The following is a 22,700-nucleotide window of genomic DNA, read 5'->3' as shown; positions in this document are numbered from 1 at the left end:
AAGCAAGGTACTCTTTGATGCATTTTACTTGTAATTTTCAATAAATTAGCTAATAAGAGATTAATAAACAAAACAGTTGTCTTCCCAACGCTCATCACTTTATCAAAGTAAATAAAGATAAAGAAGTACGTAGTTCGGAGGTTTTAATTGATTTCTGTATAAATTATGTGTTTTAGCTACGTATATTTTACACCTTCACATTTAGCTTTTCTTCCATATCAGTTCATCTTCAGACCAAAATGGGTTACAGACTTGGGCTGCACGGTCCCTTTTACCTGGTATGCTTTGTGTGTGTTTTTTTGAGTCGTGGCATAAAATGCAAGTTTCCCCCCCTGCCTAGATATAAATCTGGCGCTTCCTTTATTTGTACGGTTTCCTAAGCCCTGTTCCTTTGAGTGATTCCGATGAGGAATTAGTGTACTTTTTTCTTTCTCACGTTTTCCTTCCTTGGCGGAATTGATCTTTTCCCTAAAAGTCGGGTTTTCCTCGTTGGAACAAGTGTGCTTTTGAGTTGACATCTAGTTTTTCATTCGGATAAAATTTTCGTTCTCGTTGGCAATCTTTAATAGGGTTAAGTTATGTTGTTTGTGCCATGTTTTTAAGATACATTCATTATATATGTACATACATACATATATTTATAATATATATATATTATATTATATATATATATATATATATATATATATATATATATATCATGAATGGCACTGTCGCTTCTAGAGAGTTGAATCTTTAATAAGAATGAGATGGCCAGTAGAAACATAAGCATAGAAATAGATTTATAAATAGGTATGCTGAAGTTTCTACTGACCATCTAATTAATACATACAAAGGAAAAAAAAACTCAAACCGAACCTTTAGAATAAGATGGGAAATAATAAGTAGAGAAAAGTCTAATATATTCATTTACCTGAGCAGTAATCATCCTTAAATTCGGCCCCAGATCCTAATCACAAGATTGGATCCAACTGCATTCAATTATCAACGATCTACCTTCACTACAAAATAATTGACAAGGAAGAAATAATTGAGTTGACTTAATTTTGTAGCCGGACCAGGCCACTCAACAGTAGAGCTATGAAATCATACAGAACTTAATCATAAAAATCTTCAACCACTCAATCATCTGTCCAGTACTATAGCTAAATAGCGAAAGCCATCTCTCGAAATCATACCAAATTGTTTCACTAACGTACCAATAACGACCTCCTCTCTTCCGCCCATCGTGTATTTATTTAGGGAAGACCCGTATACTGTAATGATAGTTAATAAGTGAAACAGATTCAGTATTAGTGAAATAGTCACTGTTTGTCTCTCGCCAACACCTTTGACAACGTTAGTCACTCCATATTGTGCAAAAAGCCCAAAGAAACACGTAGGTTATACGTGTAGAAGCCTGGACGATTAATTTTCTCTCAAACCAAACTTTTCAGGTATTAGGTAATGGAGCATTATCCACTGTGTCGGTCCTGGTATCTGTATTATAATGATTAGCAGTATTTTTAACAACTTGCAAACAAATATCTTTATTTGTGAAAACTGTGAACAGCTTCAGAATAGATTAGACAGCATACTCTATCCTGGGACAAACGAATATACAGTAGTAACTTTAACTGGTATAGATTCGATCACATATACTTCAATAAGAATTATATCAAACACAAAATGATAGTAGTGGAATTTATCGTCTTCGACGAGTTAATATGATTTATTCATATCAAACGGATCATAGCAAACTGTCATAAGTCACCATGGACACAAGAACTTCCAAAAGACACAACACGCGCACTCTATGGTTAACTTTGATTAGACTAATGAAGCATTTTAGACTTAATTGCTAGTAAAATTTCGTCAGGATTGTGACAAAGTGAACCATTTACTAAGTCGCAACATCTCTCCTAGAAATGAAATGTCATAGTAATAGAATCTAATAACAAGACCATGAAGTTCTTAGATTTAAGAATGTTTGAACCAGCTGAACGAATTTTGTCGTTTTATGCTAGTAGGCCTATTTTGGTTGTTGACAATAGAGGAAAACAGCTGGTTTTCTGTGACGGGTAGGCAGAGACATTTTTCCAGTTTATCAGTCCAATAGGAAAGATGTGAGACTGTGTTGTGCAAACTGGAAGGGAGGAATTTTTTTAAAGACTGGAGGTGTAAAAATAATTGTTGTTAACATTAACCATGATTTAAAAACGGATCACTCTCTCACCTTAGCACTAGTAGTAGATTGGTACTACGTACCATACGCCTAAATTCTCTCTCTCTCTCTCTCTCTCTCTCTCTCTCTCTCTCTTTTGGCGGAGGTAGTTATGAAAAATTGTCAAGACATGCTTAAGTGCATTGACCACCGCATTTTTTCAAGTATTGTTATAATAATAATAATAATAATAATAATGTTATTATTTTTATTATTAATATTCATTTTCTTTAATATAGAAAAAGGACAGGATTAGCATTAGAAAAGCTATAAGCCTATCTTATCTACTCCAAAGGCACAAATGGAGTAACAGAAGTCAGAGAAGGTCAAGATGACTTGAAGTCATCTTTTGCATTTGTAAACATTAAAGATCGAAGGATCGGCCTTTGGCGTTTGCTACTCACATCCATCTTCTTCCTTTCTTTCCTCGGTTTTGTTTCTGCTCCCCGCTTCCATTCCTGTTCTTTGGACTCACATTCACGTGAACTCATGCAAGAGAGGAAAATAATCACTTCTGTCTCCACTGACTGGGGAGCCATTGTGGATTCCACATTCTCCTTGGAGTTTGTGAGTGTATACTTGCATACCAATTGGTGCGTGCAAGCGCAATATATATATATATATATATATATATATATATATATATATATATATATATATATATATATATATATATATATATATATATAGAGAGAGAGAGAGAGAGAGAGAGAGAGATGTGTGGAGTGGGTCGGGCATTTTTGTAGTTTTGTATAAATTTTGAGAACCTACCTTTGTCGGAAGTGTTGAATTTTTTTCTTCTTTTCTCGAGAGATTATTTGTAGATATAGTATAGATTAAGTCTCTTCTACAACACGCTGGTATATATGGGAATGGTTCAAGTTAGTGAAGTGCAATGGTTATTTTTTTGTCTATATTAATATTTGCTATATTTGGAATTGATGACACATAAATAGAGTTACGTTATTAAAATACGCAGGTTTTATGATATAACGGTAGTTGTATGTTTTGCTTCGTTCGTATTTTGTTTTAGATTGTGATGTTTCGCTGACTTTGCTATGTAGTTCCAAGATATAATCTGTCTTGGGCTTTGTTGAGAGAAAAAATCTGGACTGGTGTTCATGTGGTCTTTTGTGTGTGTGTGTGTGTGTGAGAGAGAGAGAGAGAGAGAGAGAGAGAGAGAGAGAGAGAGGTTTTCTAGTTAAAGACCTTATTAGTGCGAAGCGATTCAGATGGTGTCAGACATGAGGAATAGTGATGCTATTCATTGTGGATGATCGTATGTTTTTACATGAAATGTGTATTTGTTCTTGGCTTTTTGGGTACCTTTTTTGCCTGTGATTTGACAGCTAACGTTACTCTACCTTTTTGTATTTTAGTCGCCAGTGTTGTTTATGCTGACGGATGATAATAATGATGGCAAACTCTGCAAACCTTATCCCTATTATTGGCAACCGTTCCAAAGCTTTCAAACTTAACCACCATGATTCATTTGCGTACCAGCTAACGACCTGTACACATAATAATTATGTGATAAGTCGTAATCCACTATGTCATTATCTTCCAGTTTTCCATAATTCTTTTTATTTAAAAGTATCCTCATGAGAAATCCTTGTAAGCCCTCTTCTTTCCTTTCTTGTTCTTCCCTCAGGCCTTTCCGAGATAAAGATGCTTAGTTCCCGTCCCCGTGGTCTTATTAAGAAATTGAAATTGCATGCATTTCCGGAAATACTTTACACTGCGTGAAGAAACTGAGGAGCGCAACAACGCAGTTGTTAAGTATTGATGTCACTGTAGTAGTCTGCTCTTCCAGTTTACAGATTGCCTCTTAATCTGATGTTAAATAATTGATGTATGAAAACCATCAGATGTACGATAACTTTTGTGAGCTTGAGAAAACTTCCCAGTGATGCAACTATGTATGTCGTATTTCTCACCAGTAGACTGTATTAGACATTCTTTCCTTCCTGTGTTATTAATGTAATATTTCTGCACATCTGGCCAACTGATCCTGTTTCAAACCTCTGAAGTTTTAATGGCTGTGCTCATATAGGGTTGAAGGTTCGTAAATATGAAAAATTTACACGGTTTCGGGAAGCACTGATAAACATGTTATTTCTGCGAACAAATAAAGAAAAAATTCTGCAGAATGGTATGTGCATTTATTTGTGTATATTTGAGAGTTAAAATGCTTAATGGACCCACACAGGAAGAACTTTTTCAAGAATTGTTCCAGAGTAGATCTGCCCAAAGATTTAAGTGGGCTCAGGTGTTCCAACGTCCTGAGGGACACAGTAGTATCGTTCGCTTCAGAAACGTCCCCAAAATCATTTTAAGCTCCTAGGATTCTCAAGACAAATCCGCTCAGCCGTCGGTGAGCACCTGTGAGTATCAACACTTTTCAGTTAACCATAATCCCCCTGTATATTTGGATAATATGTTTCACTAATTTATTCCTTATTTTTCCAGCTTCGGCAAGCGGGCGGGGGGCGGCGGTAGAAGAACCAATGAATGCCTCATCCTGGAGCCCTCCGAGATGATTGTGGTGAGTATTGCGGATTGTCATCTCCTCCGGTGACTCTTTTGAATATATTGCGGGACGTGTAACTTATGTAAATATGTGTTTATATAATAATGCAAATGCGTCTTTATAGTATATGTAGGCTATATGGCGAAAGAATTCTTGCGGAAATGTTCCACGTAGAGAGTGCAAGTAAAGAGGGGAAGCTCGTATGGAGAGGATATGTAATACATGTAAATGTATGGATATAAAATGTTTTATATTTGTGTGTGTGTCTATATGGAGAGAAAGGCCCCGTGTACGCCATCTAGCGGCGCTGTTCCCTGGTTCCCTGCACTGATTCTCTCGACTGGTCATCTTTATGGGTGGGTTTTGTCTGGGCGATTCTCCCAGTGAGAGAGAGAGAGGGAGAGCCACGCTTAATGAGATGGGATTCTACCCTGAAATTATTATTACAAAAGGGTGGAGATCTCGGGTTGGAAACGGGGGGAGGGGGGGAGGCTGTCCTCGTTAGAGGACCAAATTTTTTAAAAAATAAGAAAGAGGAAATTAAGAGGTATAGATTTGTTTTGATGATAAGTTCCGTGGACGCCGAATTTGTTCAATTTTCCGTATGCTTACAGATTTTTTCTAACTAACAAAATTTGTGTTTAATTATTCTCTCTCTCTCTCTCTCTCTCTCTCTCTCTCTCTCTCTCTCTCTCTCTCTCTCTCTCTCTCTCTCTCTCTCTCAGGAATATTTCGAACAGTGTGTCCTCACCACTGTGTTTCTTAAAAAGATTGTGGAGGACCTCACTAAGTTGTTCCGTTATTGATCTTCTGTTGTACAAGTATTCACATTCCTAATCATTCTGACAGAAAATTGTGTATATAGGCTTTGTATTTATATGCGCAATGGTAGCTATAAAAAAGAATTAAAAGAAAAAAGGACTGTGCAATAAACGGCGTCTTAACTTCTTTTCGTCATGGTGGCTGGTTGCTTGCCCCTTGAGGAGGTAAATGGACGAGGAAAAGGAAGATTCACGAAATATCCGGTTCATTCTGATGACAAATTGCGGCGCAGAGAGAGAGAGAGAGAGAGAGAGAGAGAGAGAGAGAGAGAGAGAGAGAGAGAGAGAGAGAGAGAGAGAGAGAATGACATTTCTGTTGGGTGGAAGAATGAAAGAGGATGAAAATGTATGTTTTGTTCATAATTTATATCTAATTGCTTAATTTTACAATGTTTTTGTAAATGCTGCAGTAGTCTGTATACTAATATTTTTTCCAATTTTAATAAAATTATCCGTGAATGATGATGCCTGAAAACAAGTTTACTTTCAAATGTCCATTGGCATATGGCGTGTAGGCTGTGCTATTTGCCACCTGATGATCGCCATATCTGTGCTTTTGGTGGTAAGTGGAACTTCTCCCTGCCTCACTTATCCCTGATTTTTATAACCTCACTCCTTTCAAGCTGAATTTTACCGCTTCCCGTTAAGGAAACTCCTCACTTCCTTTTCCTTTTCTGTTTTCATGCGCGCCCTGTCACTTACATCGTAAGGTTTTCTGTAAGTCGCCATTGGCAACTTGTCCTTTGTAAGTCTCTTTGCAAGTCATTATTCGACTACGCATAAAAACCTAAAAAGTGTAACATTTCTTGTTCGAGAAGAATATAGGCCGGAAGCGGCATAAGTGCAAAGCGTAGATAGCACGAAGGCACCAGCCTTGCGCTGCTTCTGGAAATGGCGAAATTTTTCTCACACTGAGCTGTCAGGCTTTAACGCAGAATGGCGTTGTTGTGTGATTTCCTCTCTGTTTTCTTTCATTCATCACTCTTGGTATGGAAGTGAAGGCGTATGGTAATTTAGATTTTCCATATTGTGAAAGGGCGCTGGTGAATGGTATAATACATGTACATACGCTACCGGGGTCTAAGCGATGACAGGCAGGGCAACAGATCGACACTACAAAGTCTACCCCAAAGCCAAATCAAAGTCCTTCAAAAAGAAGGCATCTTGCTTACCCCACACAAATGGGAAAAAGCACGTTAAAAGAGAGAGAGAGAGAGAAAAAAAAGTGAAAAGAGAGTAGTAACAGATTGGTAGGTAGTATTTAAAAGTATATAATATATATATATATATATATATATATATATATATATATATATATATATATATATATATATATATGTGTGTGTGTGTGTATGTGTGTATGTGTGTATGTGTGTGTGTGTGTGTGTGTATGTATGTATGTGTGTGTGTAATCTACTGGTCAATTTTACTAGATACATATGTATATTCTGGTAAAAATTGACTATTAGATTCGTAATTTATATTTAAGCCTAAAAAGCAATAGACGATTGAACACCTGTCTATGATGGTGAAGGCGGGGCTATTCCACCTCTAGTAAGTGTATCTGTATTCGACAGGTGTATGCACGCATGAGCGAGGAGAGACTTATATCACCTTTGTGGCTAGATGGATAAATGTTACCTCGTTCTGTTACCCAGAATGCGAGTTCGAATCTTGCCAGGGCGTCAGAATATCATTTCTTTCTTTATTGGCAACTAGGCTCTGTAGTGACAAGTTTCCAAAGTGTGAAGAAATCGATTAGTTAGAAGGCATTGTTCATTTTGGATATTGGAATTACACACACACATAATGTATATATATATATATATATATATATATATATATATATATATATATATATATATATATATATATATATATATATATATGAATGTCTTTTCCTGTAATACTACAGTGTAATATGAAAATAAGAAGGCCCATAAAACACTATTTAGACGTTGAAACCATATATTTCAGGCACTTGTTTCTGTGCCCCTGTTCACTGGTAGAATATGGACAGGTGGAAAGTTACAATGGTATATATACAAAAACATGAAGGTGTGGCCTTGGGCCTCCGATGTTAAGGAGGTGGCGTTTCTTAGAAGGAGGAGATTGACCAAATTCCCTAGTGGTTTGGCCTCATTAGCTCCGTTTGGCGATGGATCTGGCGGTCGCGTTTCTTGGGTCATCTTCTTCAAAAGGGTGCGAGGATTAAGGTGTCAATGGCGTCCGATTTCCAATGTCCTCCTGACAGGTTCATATTGTTGGTTTGATTGATGATAGCAGATTCAGCATCTTTCTTTTGTACGGACAGCTACTCTTGAAAACCAACTCCGCCCCACTCCAGTTAATGACATGCCCTGTATTTCTAATATGTAGGAAAATTCCCGAACTCTCGAAGCGTAACGTACTGATCTTTTGTGCTCTGTTATTCTTTGCGAGAGCGATCTACCTGTCTCGCCTACATAAATGTCATGACAATTACTACACGGTATCTTGTAAACTCGGCTTCTTCCCTTTTGTTATTTAAGTATACGTTAACGAGCGAACTCCCGATGGATTTGGGATAATGGAAAATGAAAGGATTATCAGAACTGAGTTGCTCGGTGGCCTTTTTGGATGTTTTTCATCGTATGGAAGCTTTATTTTGTTGTTGAAATCTATTTGTCTGTTGTGAGTGGGACCTCTGTAGTATATTTTATTTGCTTTTTTAATAGCCCTCTCGATAATGTGTGGTGGATAGAGCAGTTGCGTTAGGTGTTGGCGGATCGTGTTAAATTCTTGATCCAGGTACTCATTTGAACATATCCTAAGTCCTCTGAGGAATAGGTTGCACCCTACCATGATTTTTACGGAGACGTCGTGGTAGCTTAAGAAATGAATGTAGGAGACAGCGAAGGTGGGTTTTCTATATACTGTAAATGCATACCTGTTCTGTTTTCTTATGATCAGTACATCTAGGAACGGCAGTTTTCCGTCCTTTTCCCATTCTGTTTTAAATTTTATGGTCGGAACTAGCGAATTTAGCCTATTAAAAAATTCCTTAAAGTCCCCAGCTATTGTCCCAGAAAGTAAAAGATATCATCTACGTATCTAAGCCAGATCATGTTATGGGGTTTGATAGACGACAAAAAGTTCTGTTTCGAAATATTCCATGTACAAGTTTGCTAGAAGGGGTGATAGGGGACTTCCCATGCTACATCAAATTTTTGTTTGTAAAAATTACCATTGAAAGAAAACACGTTGTTAGTTACACAGAGGTTGATAAGTTTTAAAGTTTTATCTATGCCAAGAGGAAAATGGTCTTCATATGGTTGTAACTTCCTCTCTAAGAAAAACAACACGTCGGCAATCGGGACTTTAGTAAATAATGAATCGACGTCTAGACTGAGCAGTTTGATGTTGTTTGAGGGGATGTTTAAACTATTAAATTTTTGTATGAAATCTTCTGCATGTTTGACGTGGGAGGATGAGAAGGTTCCTAGAAAGGGTGATAACAAGTCTGCGAGCCATTTTGATAATTTGTACATGAAAGAGCCCCTGCTAGATATTATGGGGCGTAAAGGAATCCCATCTTTATGTGTTTTTCGGGAGGCCGTAAAAATAGGGGAGAGAGGGGTTGATTACCTTGAATGTCTCTAGTAATTCTATGTCTTTTTATTGCCCCCCTATGGTTCTAACTGATTTGTTAAACTGAGCAGCAATATTTGTTGTAGGATCTGTCGTTAATTTGTCGTAGGTCTCTCGCATCGTTTAGAAGTTCTTGAACTTTATTGATGTATGTCTCCTTGTCTAACAGAACTATTTTCCCGTCTTTGTCAGATTTTGTGATGATGATATCCCCTTTTTCTTAAGCTAACTAATGCATTTTGGAATCTTTTCAGGAGCGAATTTTTGTTGTTATTTTGCTCCAAGACATTTAGCAAAATGCCTTTGAGACATGCCTCTTTCTTGTCATAGTTGTTTTTGCAAAATGTTTATCAAAAGCAACTAGGAAATTAAGATTACTCTCAGGACCAGGTTTTAGAGCGAAAGAAACTCCAAGATTTAAAACGGTCTGTTCTTCTGCAGTGAGGGATGGTTAGAGAGATTCAGCACATTATTGGGAAGGCCAAGATTATTCCATACGCTGTTCTAATCAGTCTTTTTAATTTGTAGCACAAATTTCTGGAGTGGGACTCACTGTTCTCAATAGCACCTGATAGCACAAAATATGAAAGATATCTATACATACCATCATCCCTGCACATGAGGCGAAGTGACGTGGCTAGCTCACTTATTTTTCTTCTAATCACATAGATGTCTTGGTGTGTGGCTTGTATTCTGTCTTGGAGGAATGTGCGGATGGAGTCCGGAAATGGGTCTGACGCCGATGTCCAACGCGTGAAACCGTACATTTTGGGAGAAACTTGTTTTTGTATATATACCATTGTAACTTTCCACCTGTCCATATTCTACCAGTGAACAGGGGCACAGAAACAAGTGCCCGAAATATATGGTTTCAACGTCTAAATAGTGTTTTATGGGCCTTCTTATTTTCATATATATATATATATATATATATACACATACACGTGTTGTGTATTGTATGTATATATGTAATTATTTGTGTATATATACACGTGTATGTATATGTTTGTTTGTAAATGTATATATAATATATATTTGTGTGTCGGTGAGTTTTGCATTAGAGCGAAGAGTATGCTTTTCCATTAATTTTTGGAATTTCATTTTTTACATTAAAAATGACTGAACGGTACGTGAAGTACACTGCAGACTTGTGCGTGTGTCCTTGCTTGAGGTTATATTAAGTGGCTTCAAGTAGCTTTTGTGACAAGTCTGTTAGGCAAAACTTAAACTAGGACCATAAATTCCGTACTGGGGTATATGTAGAGGATGAAGAAGAGAGTGAGTGAGTATTTGTAAAGTATTCTGCTGTATATTGATGCTTTGATTATCAAGGGAGGAGAGAAGGCGCGAATACGTCCGTAGTCGATAATGTAATAACATTGCGAGAAGGAGGGTTCTTGGAAGGATCCGATAGAAGTCTTTGATGTCTGCGATGGGGAAATCAGATATTAGCATTGGCATTTTTGTGAGTTCTTTTAGAATATGATGCAAATCGTAAAACTGTTTGTTGTGTTTACTCTTGCATAAATGGTGATGTTTACCAACTTGTTTTGGTGTACACGATGACTTTTATTTGGAGAGGAAATATTCTGATAAGGATGTGTATTTCTTCTATTTCTTCAATACTGTATCTCTGAAAAATCATTTTTTATTTGTAAAAAAAAAAAACGAAAATGGAAACGTCAGTTTTTTTTTTTTTTTTTTTTTTTTATCATTATGCTCCTTTGTCAAAGAAATGTTTGGCAAAACAAAGTTGACATTCATTTTAATGACTAGATGCGGATAGCTGTATATTATTCGATTAGTGTTTACTCTTGAAACGTTGTCGGTGACTTTTGCTGTTCTGACGCCAGTTGGGTAGGCCAGTCAACTCTTGACAACGTCTTATGATAAACTCACGCAGGAGCGTTTTTTTTTTTTTTTTTTTTTGTATAACGTTCGAAGTGCATTCTCTGATTGATAAAAATGTTAAACTCTCTCTCTCTCTCTCTCTCTCTCTCTCTCTCTCTCTCTCTCTCTCTCTCTCTCTCTCTCTCTCTCTTTCACACACACACACACACACACACCACACATTACCACATTTAGCATTCACATAGTAATGAAAATTTTTCTGAAGTGTCACGGAAGTCACTTATACATCGTAAATATCGCACATGCTTAATTTTTATTTGGGATCATTTTTTGTATTACCGAAATCCAAGCATAATGTATTATTTTCTGAATTAATACTATGAAGTTTCCTGGTAAAAATGTTGAGGAAGACAATTTCTGACGGTATGTTTAGCGTTTAGTTTCAGCAAAGTGGAGGATCTTTGACCTGCAGATTGCTACAAATATTGTAAACAGTTGAACAATTATTTGTAAAATTGACCCATCTCGGCAGGAATGAATAAGAAGTCTCTTTTATACATGAAAAAAGACTGCTGTCACATCTTTTTACTTGTCTAAGACGTGAGAACTTCACGACGTATTATGTGCTCGAGAGTAGAATCTGTGGCTTAAGAATGTAAGTCGAGCGCCTGTCATTTGATTTTGATCTGAGAATCTCGAGTCAATAATATTGATGGGCATTAAAAGCATATCGTTAACATCTGATTTTCTTTGTTTCTAGAAAAACGGGAATTCCTCTGAAGTCGCCACATTTACGATTTTAAAGATTTTCATTCGTGTAGTGTCCTTTTAAGTTAATTTGATTTTTTAGGCTCTTATCCACTGTAAATGAAAAAGAAATATCTACAGTTTCGTGCATTTTAAAAGACGTCTGGTTGTCAATTCATTCCCGAGGGAATTCTTAACGGTTCTTTGAAATATACAGGTTTCTGATTAAGTATAATGCTTAACGTATAATTTATTTTATTATATATATAATACTTAAAGATTTGGTGACTGTACACTTTCATGCAGTCGGCTTTTAAATGATTTACCATTATTCATCTGAAATATTTCGTAAAATACCGCAAATATTTTGATGTTAATTTAGCCCTTAACATTCTTATAATTTTTTCAAGTACGAAAAGTATAGTCTTTAAGAATACATTTCTTGCCCTTTGGAAATACTCATCCTCAGTGTTTTCAGTAAAAGATTTTATCAAGAGAACAAATCCGTCTGTTACATTTTTGAAAAATAATTGGGACATAATTACTTAAAAGTCCTTTGACTTGCATTACTTTTGTTTTGAAATCAATTTAGATCTCGAAAACACCAGAGGAAGAAGATACACACACACCGTTAAACAAACGTTTTCTGGAACAAATGGAAAAAGCTTTCTGAGAAACTCGTCCTATTTTCTTCAGAGATGGAGTAAGCGATACTCGGAGGAGAGACCTCATCTTTGCAACAGGTGAATGGGGGACAAAATGTTCCCGCGTTCCTTACTTCGATAAAATCTTGAAACCGTGAAGGCTAACATATCTCTTTACATTATATATATATATATATATATATATATATATATATATATATATATATATATATATATATATATATATATATATATATATATATATATATATATATATATATATATATATATATATATATATATATATATATATATATATATAATGTGCATATATGTTATGTATAATATGTATGTATGCATTTATATATATGTGTATAATTTGGCGTAGAAGTATGGCGACTTCACCACCCATCTTAGAAAGTCCCGAGTTGCCATAATATCTTAATTTGTGCGACGTTCTCTCTAGGTTGTCTGCTGCCCACCAGTTCACCTGTTTGTAAATATGTTTTATATATCTTTGTTCTGCTATTGTTGTGTTTTCCTTGAAAATGCCATTAATAGGAAAAAAAACCATATTATTTCGACTAATGTACTTCGGTTCCTGGATGGGGACGCGGACCGATGTGTATTGGTCGAAATACAATAGCTTATTCAAATATAAGATATCTGAAATTACAGTGTAAACTGATATTTTTACCTTTATTCATTTTAGACCATTAAATTACTTAGTAGCCAAATCGTTCGCCGTCATTAGTTTCAACTGAATTTATAAAGTTGTCTTGTCACACACCAAGCATGACAGCTTTCCGAAATGAACATCTGCCTTCCGACTGAAAGGCTGAGAGCCTCGAGCACCGAAATCTAAATCCTGTTTTATAATAATTAGGACTTTGGGAACGTTTTTTTTTTTTTCTCAGGATGAGTCGGGAATTTTGACCGAACTTTTTCCGCTAAGATAAATGGTTGTGTGTGTGTGAAGAAACCTTAGAGCCTCTGGAAACATATTGAAGATGTATTGGTACTGACAGTGATGTTAATGTGGAGAACTGGTGAGGGAATGGAAAGGTACTAGTTTTTGTGGGCAATTACTGTTAATTTGATTTGTTTTTTTTTTAGCAGGACCCTCGGGAACCATGTAAAAAACCAGTGATGGTGGGATGACCATTGTGGATTTACCCAAATCCACCGGCTTTGAGGATAACTATTGTAGATGTATAAAAATCGCGGATGCTTGGGGAAACTATTAGGTTGTGGGAAACATTTGTGGTTGTTGGGAAACAGTTTGGATAAGGGAAACCTTTTGGCTATTGGAAACTGTTATATGAGTGTTGAGGGATTCGCCTGTTGGAAATGTTTGAGTGTGGTTATAGAAAACTGGAAAACTGGTGGCCTGTGGAAACGCGTGGGTGATGGAGACCAGTGTGGGTGTGGAGGTGAAATGCCGCATTACTGGTCATACGGAGGGAAATTGAAGGTCAGACTGTCGCATACTGTTTGTTTCATCGATGCTATGAATGGGTCGTGTCGGTTGGTTATCTTTAAAAGAGACTTAGTTGCACTTCTCTGTATATGGCGGCGCATGTACCACCATCGCTCTCAGTCGAGAAGGGCAAATGATCAACATTTTATATATATGTATTGATTGGGTGGGTTGGTGGATACTTTCTTTTTTAGGGCTTACTCGGGAGAGGCCGTCCAAACTTTCTTTTTAGGATTTTTTTTTTTTTTGTGGACTTTCTTATCGTACGGTTTTCACATTGCTTGTTTGTGTACAGCAGCATTTACGAAATATAGTTTCCTCTCCTTGTGTATAACCCAGGCTTCATTACATTCGCCATGACTAGTAACTACACAGTTGCCAATGAGGTTTCCAGCAACGAAAGACAGTAGGAGTTATTGGGGTGGATTTGCTGTAATTGACAAATTTCGAAAGAGGGACTACAAACCTTGTGTTGGATTTCAGTAATCACGATGAAAGTCAGTTAAAGCTTATGTTAAGTTTCGCGTCCTTGTGATGGGCCGTAGAAGAGTAGCTTCTCGATCCGGACTTAGCTTTGTTCAGCGCGCAAACACACACACACACACACACACACAGAAGTCCAGGTGGGGGAGGGTGGATTTGGTCAAGGAGGAACATCGAGCGAGAGGGGAAAGGAGGGGAGATGAGGGAAACATCGGCGACAGTGAGGGAAATAAGATAGAGAGGAGGGGGGGGGGCGAGAGCGGGAAGAGGGGTTCAGGAAAGGATAACTGTGCAGGTTCTCGTTTTCTAGTGCGTGGTTCCATATCGCCGGAAAGGGGAGGGGACAGGGAAAATTTGGCCGTAGGAATATGACGCTCTAATTAGTCTGCTTCCACTCTCCCAGGATTTGATTTATGATACGTTTTATATTTAATACAGATCTTAATAAACGTTAAGTTTTATATGATAAGTTTTATATTTAATACAGATCTTAATAAATGAACGTGTGCAAATTAACGAATAAGACCCGTATTTCAGAGGGACAGAAATTTTAAGCTAAATGTATTGCGTATAATTATGTAAACCAAAAACGATAACAACAGTATATACAAGAAAAATAAAGTACCGAGACATTGAACCGTTTTATTTAGTTGTCATTTACGGAGATAAGTTTGAAAAATCTCAATTACAATAAACGAAATTGGTGTCAGCATTGTGGCACTGAAGTACGTGCTCTCCATAGGAAAGGTTACCGAATGAAGCTCTTCGAAATGGTACGTTTTCCTGGAAGAATCCCAGCCAGTTCATTCAACAAGTCATAGGTTGTTGCTTAGGTAAGAATACATACATTACGTAATCCTTTTAGAGTCTTCTCTCTCTCTCTCTCTCTCTCTCTCTCTCTCTCTCTCTCTCTCTCTCTCTCTCTCTCTCTCTCTCTCTCTCTCTCTCAAGACATCTTGCAGGTAATGTGGGAAACGAAAAATTTAATCTAGGAGGAAGCATTAGGCCTCCTCCTGTGCGTGATTGTCATGGTGTGTAGGCATTTTTGTAAGGAGCGTTGAGCGACATTGGGAATGGCATTTTCTACAGTAGATTGTGTCAGTATCCTTGAAGACTAGCCCTCGAAATTCTGTATTGTTGTTCAGGTGTAAGTTTTCTTTAACTTGTGTATGTTAGGGGAATATTAGCCACATTATACCATTCTTTTAATTTTGAGAGATTTATAATACCGCTTATGTGTGACATTAGTTTAAAATATCAAATGGAAAATTAGCCCTACATCTGCGAAAATTCTCTCAACTTCCGAGATGTACTACCGAGCAATTAATATTGCCGTATCATCATCATCATCATCATCATGGATTTTGAGTGTCATGTCGAAGGTACCTTTACACCATCATGGAGCATAAAGGGCTGAGTAGTTGCTGGTTGGAGTGTAGTGCCACCGGGCCACTACTGACTAGCTGCTGTGTGCCTCAGTCTGGGCTGGAACCTCCTGGCACGTACACACACGCACTCTGCGAGTCCGTCTCGCCCCGCGCCCACCATTAAAATTTCCGCCACCACCTCCACTACTACTACTACTACTACTACTGCTGCTGCTGCTGCTGCTGCTACTACAGCACCGCTAATACTACATCGATTAATGCCATCGTTGTTATTGCTACTGCAAGTAATCCCACGCGGAAGACATTGAATTGTCTTTGTGCAAACAGCATTCGCCACCCTTTTATTATTTGTTCCGTGTGTGTACATCGCATCTAAATGTAAGCCCCTGGATACTGCCATATATCCTCGCACTTTTCCCTCCTGGAACCGGAGAGTCTCTCCGTTTGGTATCCTGGAAGTAACGATGTTTGGGGAGAAAGACACTCCTGCGGAAATGGAAGTCAGTGACGTTTTAAAAATCAAGGAAAGATTGTCGAAAAGTCCTTTAGGTCTCGTGAGGTGCTGGTGGTAAGTGGTGTTCAAAACGTGTAAAGAGGAGGAGGAGGAGCAGGCTGGTCGTGGAGGAAGGGGAGAGGAGAGGAGGAGGAGGAGGAGGAGGAGGAGGAGGAGAAGGTGGAGGTGAAGCAGACGAGGTGCGACTTGTTGACTGGAGGGATTGTGTGTTTGTGTGTGTGTGAGTGTTTGTATGTTTGCTCTCGTTGCTTCATCATCTTCACCATCGCTCTAGCCCTCACAGGTTTTTCTCTTTCCTGATTACTATTTTTTTTTTTTTTTTTTTTTTTTTAGTCGACTACAAGTTTATATAATTATTTCCCTCGTGTATTCATCAAGCGTCGTTTTTCCTTTGTGCTCGAACAGGGGAATCAAAGTTGTCATAAGCTATAGTGTTGCAAGTGGTTGTAACAGTGAGTGCCGCTGCTTGTGAGAAAAATGACCAAATGAATTCCACTCATTCGATATCGACGTTGAGGGAATCCTGGAGAGGAAGCCCCGAGAAGCTCGCTCTCTCTCACCTTGGATGCAGTGAAATAGTGAGGAAAGAAGTGGCGACGGCATGGTTGAGGTGAGGAGGAACCTGTCTCTTCAAGAGATGTTTAATCCCTCAGTGCCAGTGTCCTTTCGCGTTGGAGAGCCTTCGTACATGTCGCTGCCTTCTTCGGAAATGCTGTGTTCGTTTGACTTTGTTTCTTTGTGAAATAGAAGCGAAGCATTTTCACCTGTAACAGTGTTGCTGAGATGTCCCAAAGTGCCAAGATAGATAAGGTTAATGATGATGCACTGTTAAGACTGGTAGCGAGGGGCTACCTTAGATTTTCTTAGAACCTGAACTGTAGTTAGAAAAACCAGAAAGGAACTTGAACAGTCATTCGTTGCTTGCTAAGCGCACCATTTGGTGAGTATGACTAAGCGAGGATTGTGTTGTTATTATTATTATTATTATTATTATTATTATTATTATTATTATTATTATTATTATTATTATTAAGTGCAAGACACACTAGAGGCTATATGCTCACTATGTATGCGATAAACACAACGAAGTTAATTGCATCCCATCTCTACTTTTCGAAGGTCATATAACATGAAGTGTCAATGAAAAACTTATTTTGCCATGGCCAAATGGGCAAGTAAGGTAGCCATTTTTTTTTTCTTTCATCCGCAGATGTGTATAGATCAGTTTGGCTGTGCTGGAATAATATTGGTTCCGAACGAATAAATTTATCTTGTATGTATTGATATACAAGAGTATTTCTCGTACAGTTTATTAATAATAATAATAATAATAATAATAATAATAATAATAATAATAATAATAATACGCCTTGAAAATTGCTAGAAAAACGGTAATGTATGCCTGTATGTTCAAGCAATTTAAAACCAATGAGTTTCTTTCCATAATTAATGTATTTAAAAATTAGTAATGACTTGTGTATTTGTAATAATAAGTTTACTATTTGTCTGTAATATTAGAAAGTAATGCTATATATGTGCAGTCGCAGTTCAAAAGCAATATAATTCATGCATTATTGTATTCGGAAGAAAGATCTCGTGTCTTATCCAGTGCAGAGTAATGTGCGCTGCTTAACCTGATGCAGGGGACTCTCTCAAAATAATGGGTCGGTTTAGTTGGTGCCCTTTCATTGTTTTCGAACGGTTAGGGCGTCTCTGCATTGTGTGCCTCGCGATTTATGTTGTTTATAGCGTTTGATGACATTAATCGCGTGATGCCATCAATTATAATATTTGGCGTTGGCGGTTGTCATAGAAACAGCCGGGAGGGTTCATAGTAAAGTGAATGCGCTCTCTCTCTCTCTCTCTCTCTCTCTCTCTCTCTCTCTCTCTCTCTCTCTCTCTCTCTCTCTCTCTCTCTCTCTCTCGCCGGGCCGCCGGGACCATATGATTGCGCGCACACACAGGAATAAGTTAATTTGCTAATGGGGTAAATATCCTCTACTGTCAGAGTTGATGCTTGTTTAAGTATGTGTGTATGTGAGCGCTCGGACGTGCATGTAGAACACACAGACACACATGTTCCTTTGCTTGTATTCAGACTTATGCGCTCCTTAGATTAATACATGCTTGTGTTTACTGTATTATATAATGCATTAATGACAAAATTCAAAACAAGCTGGAAATGGTGAAATACACACACACATACACACACACGTATACAGTATACAAGTGTGTGTGTGGGTGTGCCTTTTGTCTGTCTGTCTGTCTGTCTGTCTCGTTAGATAGATTAATCTCACATGCATTCCAAAAATAACAAGATGCAGAAATAACAGTACTAATTATATAATTTGGGAAATGTATTCATTTACATTTTTTTTATTTGGAAAACGCTTTAGGTACCGAAAAAGATGTTAAACGACTTTGTCTAGCCCATGCATAGAAAGAAAAATGATTCGCAGGAAGAGTGCTTATTCACAGAGAGATTTGAGTTCATAGCGACGACTGTCATAAATTACAAACGAAGTACCTAGAACTGAAAGCGTAGTTGTCTTTTAAGTTGAGGGATTTTTTGTTTATTTAATGTGTCTTCTTCTATTTATTTATTTGTTTGCTCAGGGTGAAATAGGATTTAAATCGAAGTGTAAAGAAGTTCACCGGGTAAAATGACAGGTGCGGCGCGCCGTCGGTGATCAGGTTGCTAAAGATGACGTCTTCTACAACGCCTCTTACAGTATGTGTTCGGTTTGCACCCGGTGTTACTCTTTTACAGCATTCATGGGGATATGTTGAATATCTTTTCCACACCCTTTCCAAAAGATAGCTAGATAAGAGAAGAGGTGATCATGATTGCAATGAGTTTTGGTAGTTAGTCGCCAAACTCAATACGAAACCTCTTTAACAGCATCAGTGCAATTATGACTAACGCTCATATAATTATCATCCTTGGAAAAGAAGCTCTTGTCGCGCATCTAAAAACCTGTTCTTTCCTTTTTATTTCACGTCACTATGCTCCCTTTTCACACCTCCAGGCTCGTCAGGATTGCTCGGTATGAGAGGTATTTTCTCAAAGAGTCCACAACATAGGAAGTTGGAGATATCGCTTTTAATTAATCGAGAAAAGTTCCTTCGCACTTACACTTCCCACCGTCGGAATTCCTCAACACCCAAAGGGCATGGCTAGCTTGCCTTCAACAACTGCTGCTGTAAATAGAAGATTTTAGGCTTTTTAATGAAGGTTGCTGCGGACGACCATCAAGATGCTCTAAGCCTCTTGGCCTGAAAATAAAGAGAAAAAGGTCTAAACAAAAGACAGTAGAATTTCCATTTGAATGAAAGTTTGAAATATTTATGATCTGGTGTATGTCAGACACAATTCTGTAGATTTTAACGAAGTATGGCGTTGCTGGTCAGGAAGATAAGAAAACGACAGCTGGATGTGAGGGCAATTCAGGAATTATTAGAAAATGCATCGTTATGAAGGAGAGCTGGATGGAATGGCAGCTTGGTCGAAAAGACGGGTCAGACAACTTTCGCAAAATTCTTGCTGGAGTAACTAGATTTCATTCTGTTGATTAGGGCCAGTTTGCTTTTCCGTGAAAGTTAATTACGTCCAGACAGCGGACTTTTGTGCTTAATTTAGGTAACTTTTATCATTTTGGTGAATGCTTTCGGTGGGTTTCTGTAACAGGTTCGAATATGTGCATTTTAAGAAATCGAACTGGCAACAAACTGACCATAAGTATCGTTTTTCTCTTTTCTATACGAAACGTACTGTCCACATGCTGATGCCTCACCGCAAAGTAAGAGCATTTTAAGACCAAATTAAATAAATAATTGACTGTGGTTTTAACTTCGTGTTTACTTACAACTATTTATGACATAATTATAACATGGCATTCCAGCTGCTAATAATAGGTTCTTTATGGAACGTTTTATAAATGTAATTCTCTCTCTCTCTCTCTCTCTCTCTCTCTCTCTCTCTCCAAGACTCTGCTGGAATGAAGAATACTCTTGGTTTTGTAAATGTACATTACCAAGTTTTATTTTTTGCAGAATTTTATAGTATATTAAGGCTTATTGTGGAAATCTCCTTGCCTTTCGCTCAGTACATCCTTAAATTGCTTAATATCGCAGTTCAGTATTTCACATTCTGTTCTTTGGATACAGGAACAATAACGTATTAAACTGCGTAATGGGAAAGCACACACAGGAATTGTCAGAATCTTTGAAAAATTTGTGAAAAATACTGGGCTCGTTTAAAAGATGTTTTCTTTCTAAAGTCTGAGGAATCTTCCATCAGAGTGATTTATTAGTTTCAAGATGAAGTGGGATTTTTAAATTTTATGGACTGAATAAATGTTTGCTGACGTTTTGTGTTATCAAGGTTTCCGTTTCCCCTTTTCGTAGGTCACAATATTTACAAGGAAAAAAAATGAATCCTCCAACGATGAGCGTGGTTGTTGAGGTAGTAGTTTACAGAGTTCAGTCAGTTAATCTTGAGTTTGGTAAATCAGTTAGTTGATCATCTCTTTGTTAAAATTATATTTGAAAGTAATTGTTTGATTTCAGAGGTGATGGTAGTCTTCCTAGTATTCGCGATTTTTTCGCAGGAATATCTAGTTTTCTGAATTTGACAAAACATTACATAGAAAAATTGCCCTGCTCCATAAATATTCCATGTATTTGGCATACAATCAGACTGCTCTTATCAGGTTATTTGCGACCGTACAGAAGTGAAAATCGTAGATATGTTCTATGAGCTTCTGTCACTAAACAGCAGGTTGGTCTACCTCACATTTCCCATGTACTATACTTCATGTGTATATTTTAAGGAAAACTGTGTCTGTGTATTAAAAATTTTGGTAATTTTCAGCCGATTTTTTTTCCAAGTGGCTTCCTTCCACTCCTCGAAGAACTGGGAATTTTGTATCTTTTGTGGTTAGCTCCACTATTTTTCTCGTTTTTCTGCCATTTTCTTCTTGGGTCACAGAAGTCTCGATAAGGATTCTTAGTTGCTCGTCCCGTCGGCCTCCTGACTTAAATCGATGATACATTTAGAAGTAAGCAGAAATGCTGGAAGGATTGCCAAGAAGGCGTAAATGATTCTTACACCTAGACGTTGTGAACAGCAAAAAAACAGGAGGCCGTAATTTCCAGAACAACTTCTCTTCGTTCCTCCCAGAACACTTGTAAATGAATATACATCTTTATGAACGGCTTGCCCTTTGGTAATTAAGAGATGAATGCGGCCTTCGACAAATTCCGTGTGACATTACATTGTTCGGATTTGCTTATTTTATTGCGTTACTTTACATTTAGATGAAATATCAGTTAAGACTCGATGGACAATAAATGAGGGACTGGATCGAGTTTTAAAGTGAACGTGATGAATTCCTTTGCATGTACTGTATGTGGGAAATGGATGTTATATCGGTTCCATTTCATCTAATAATTATTCATTACCGAACAAAGATGCGTTCAGTAGGTACCTGGAATTGGAAATTTTACTTCCCACAACTCAAATGATGTGCGCTGTTAGCTCTGTCCATAAAAGCAATTATTGTTGGATATTTTCATGTGAATTTCGTGTGCGCTCTGCTTCTCTCTTCATGTGAAGGGACATGTTAGATATTAAACGTTTAAAAGGAAATGATGAATGCTCGTGGAATTATCAGTCATGTTGTTTACTCAGAGTCATCGTTAAGTTGCTCTTCAGTATTTTGATTAGGTTAATCGCTTATCAGTTAGTGACTGATAATTTTATGTTTTTGTATAACATCGTAGCTGTAGTCAGTATGTGATATTCGACATTCTACTCGTAAATATGATTGTATAATAACTTGAATAGTGACGTATGTATATGTATATATATATATATTACACATATATATATATATATATATATATATATATATATATATATATATATATATATATATATATATATATATATATATTGTGTGTGTGTGCATGCGTGGTAGTTTACGTATTATACAGGATACTTCTTATTATAGTGTTATAATATTCTGAAATGTTGAACACTTTATCAGTTTTTTTTTTTTTATCAAAATCATGCATATTTATTGATTATTTCCCCCCTCAAGGTAACTAATTAAGAAAATCAGCAGTGTTGCAAAGCAGTGTCACCTGTCGCGGTCATAAATAGTGCGAGAGAAGGGGTGGGGAAAGGCGGTACCTTACTGACGTAGGTCATGGAGGCTTCCCTGCCACCCTCCGCCCGTTTTGACATTTTTATCTTCCCTTTGAAATTGTTGATTTTGTCGCTTGTTTTGCGCATGACGCAAATACCGACGCTCCCAGAAATTCATTTGGACAAAAATTGCTTGTTTGGAACGCCGAAACTTTCCATTTTCACATTTGATACTTTCAGGAAAGTTTATTTCGTCGC

At 37.3% G+C, this 22,700-nt stretch overlaps 1 protein-coding gene across 10 annotated transcripts in view; it reads left to right on the top strand.

Moving 5' to 3' along the window:
- PDZ-GEF (PDZ domain-containing guanine nucleotide exchange factor) overlaps window positions 1–22,700 on the top strand; it is a 372,186-nt gene that overhangs the window by 264,210 nt on the left and 85,276 nt on the right. For all 10 annotated transcript variants that reach the window (XM_067131131.1, XM_067131128.1, XM_067131127.1 and 7 more), the window contains exon 3: window positions 4,673–4,748. In XM_067131131.1, the coding sequence (XP_066987232.1) occupies window positions 4,673–4,748 (76 nt within the window). The remainder of the gene's footprint in view (window positions 1–4,672; window positions 4,749–22,700) is intronic.

This window comes from Macrobrachium rosenbergii, chromosome 29, assembly GCF_040412425.1.
Source record: "Macrobrachium rosenbergii isolate ZJJX-2024 chromosome 29, ASM4041242v1, whole genome shotgun sequence".
Classification (NCBI taxonomy): domain Eukaryota; kingdom Metazoa; phylum Arthropoda; class Malacostraca; order Decapoda; family Palaemonidae; genus Macrobrachium; species Macrobrachium rosenbergii.
The sequence above is the reverse complement of the archived record's forward strand: the minus strand, read 5'-3'. Positions and strand labels throughout refer to the sequence as shown.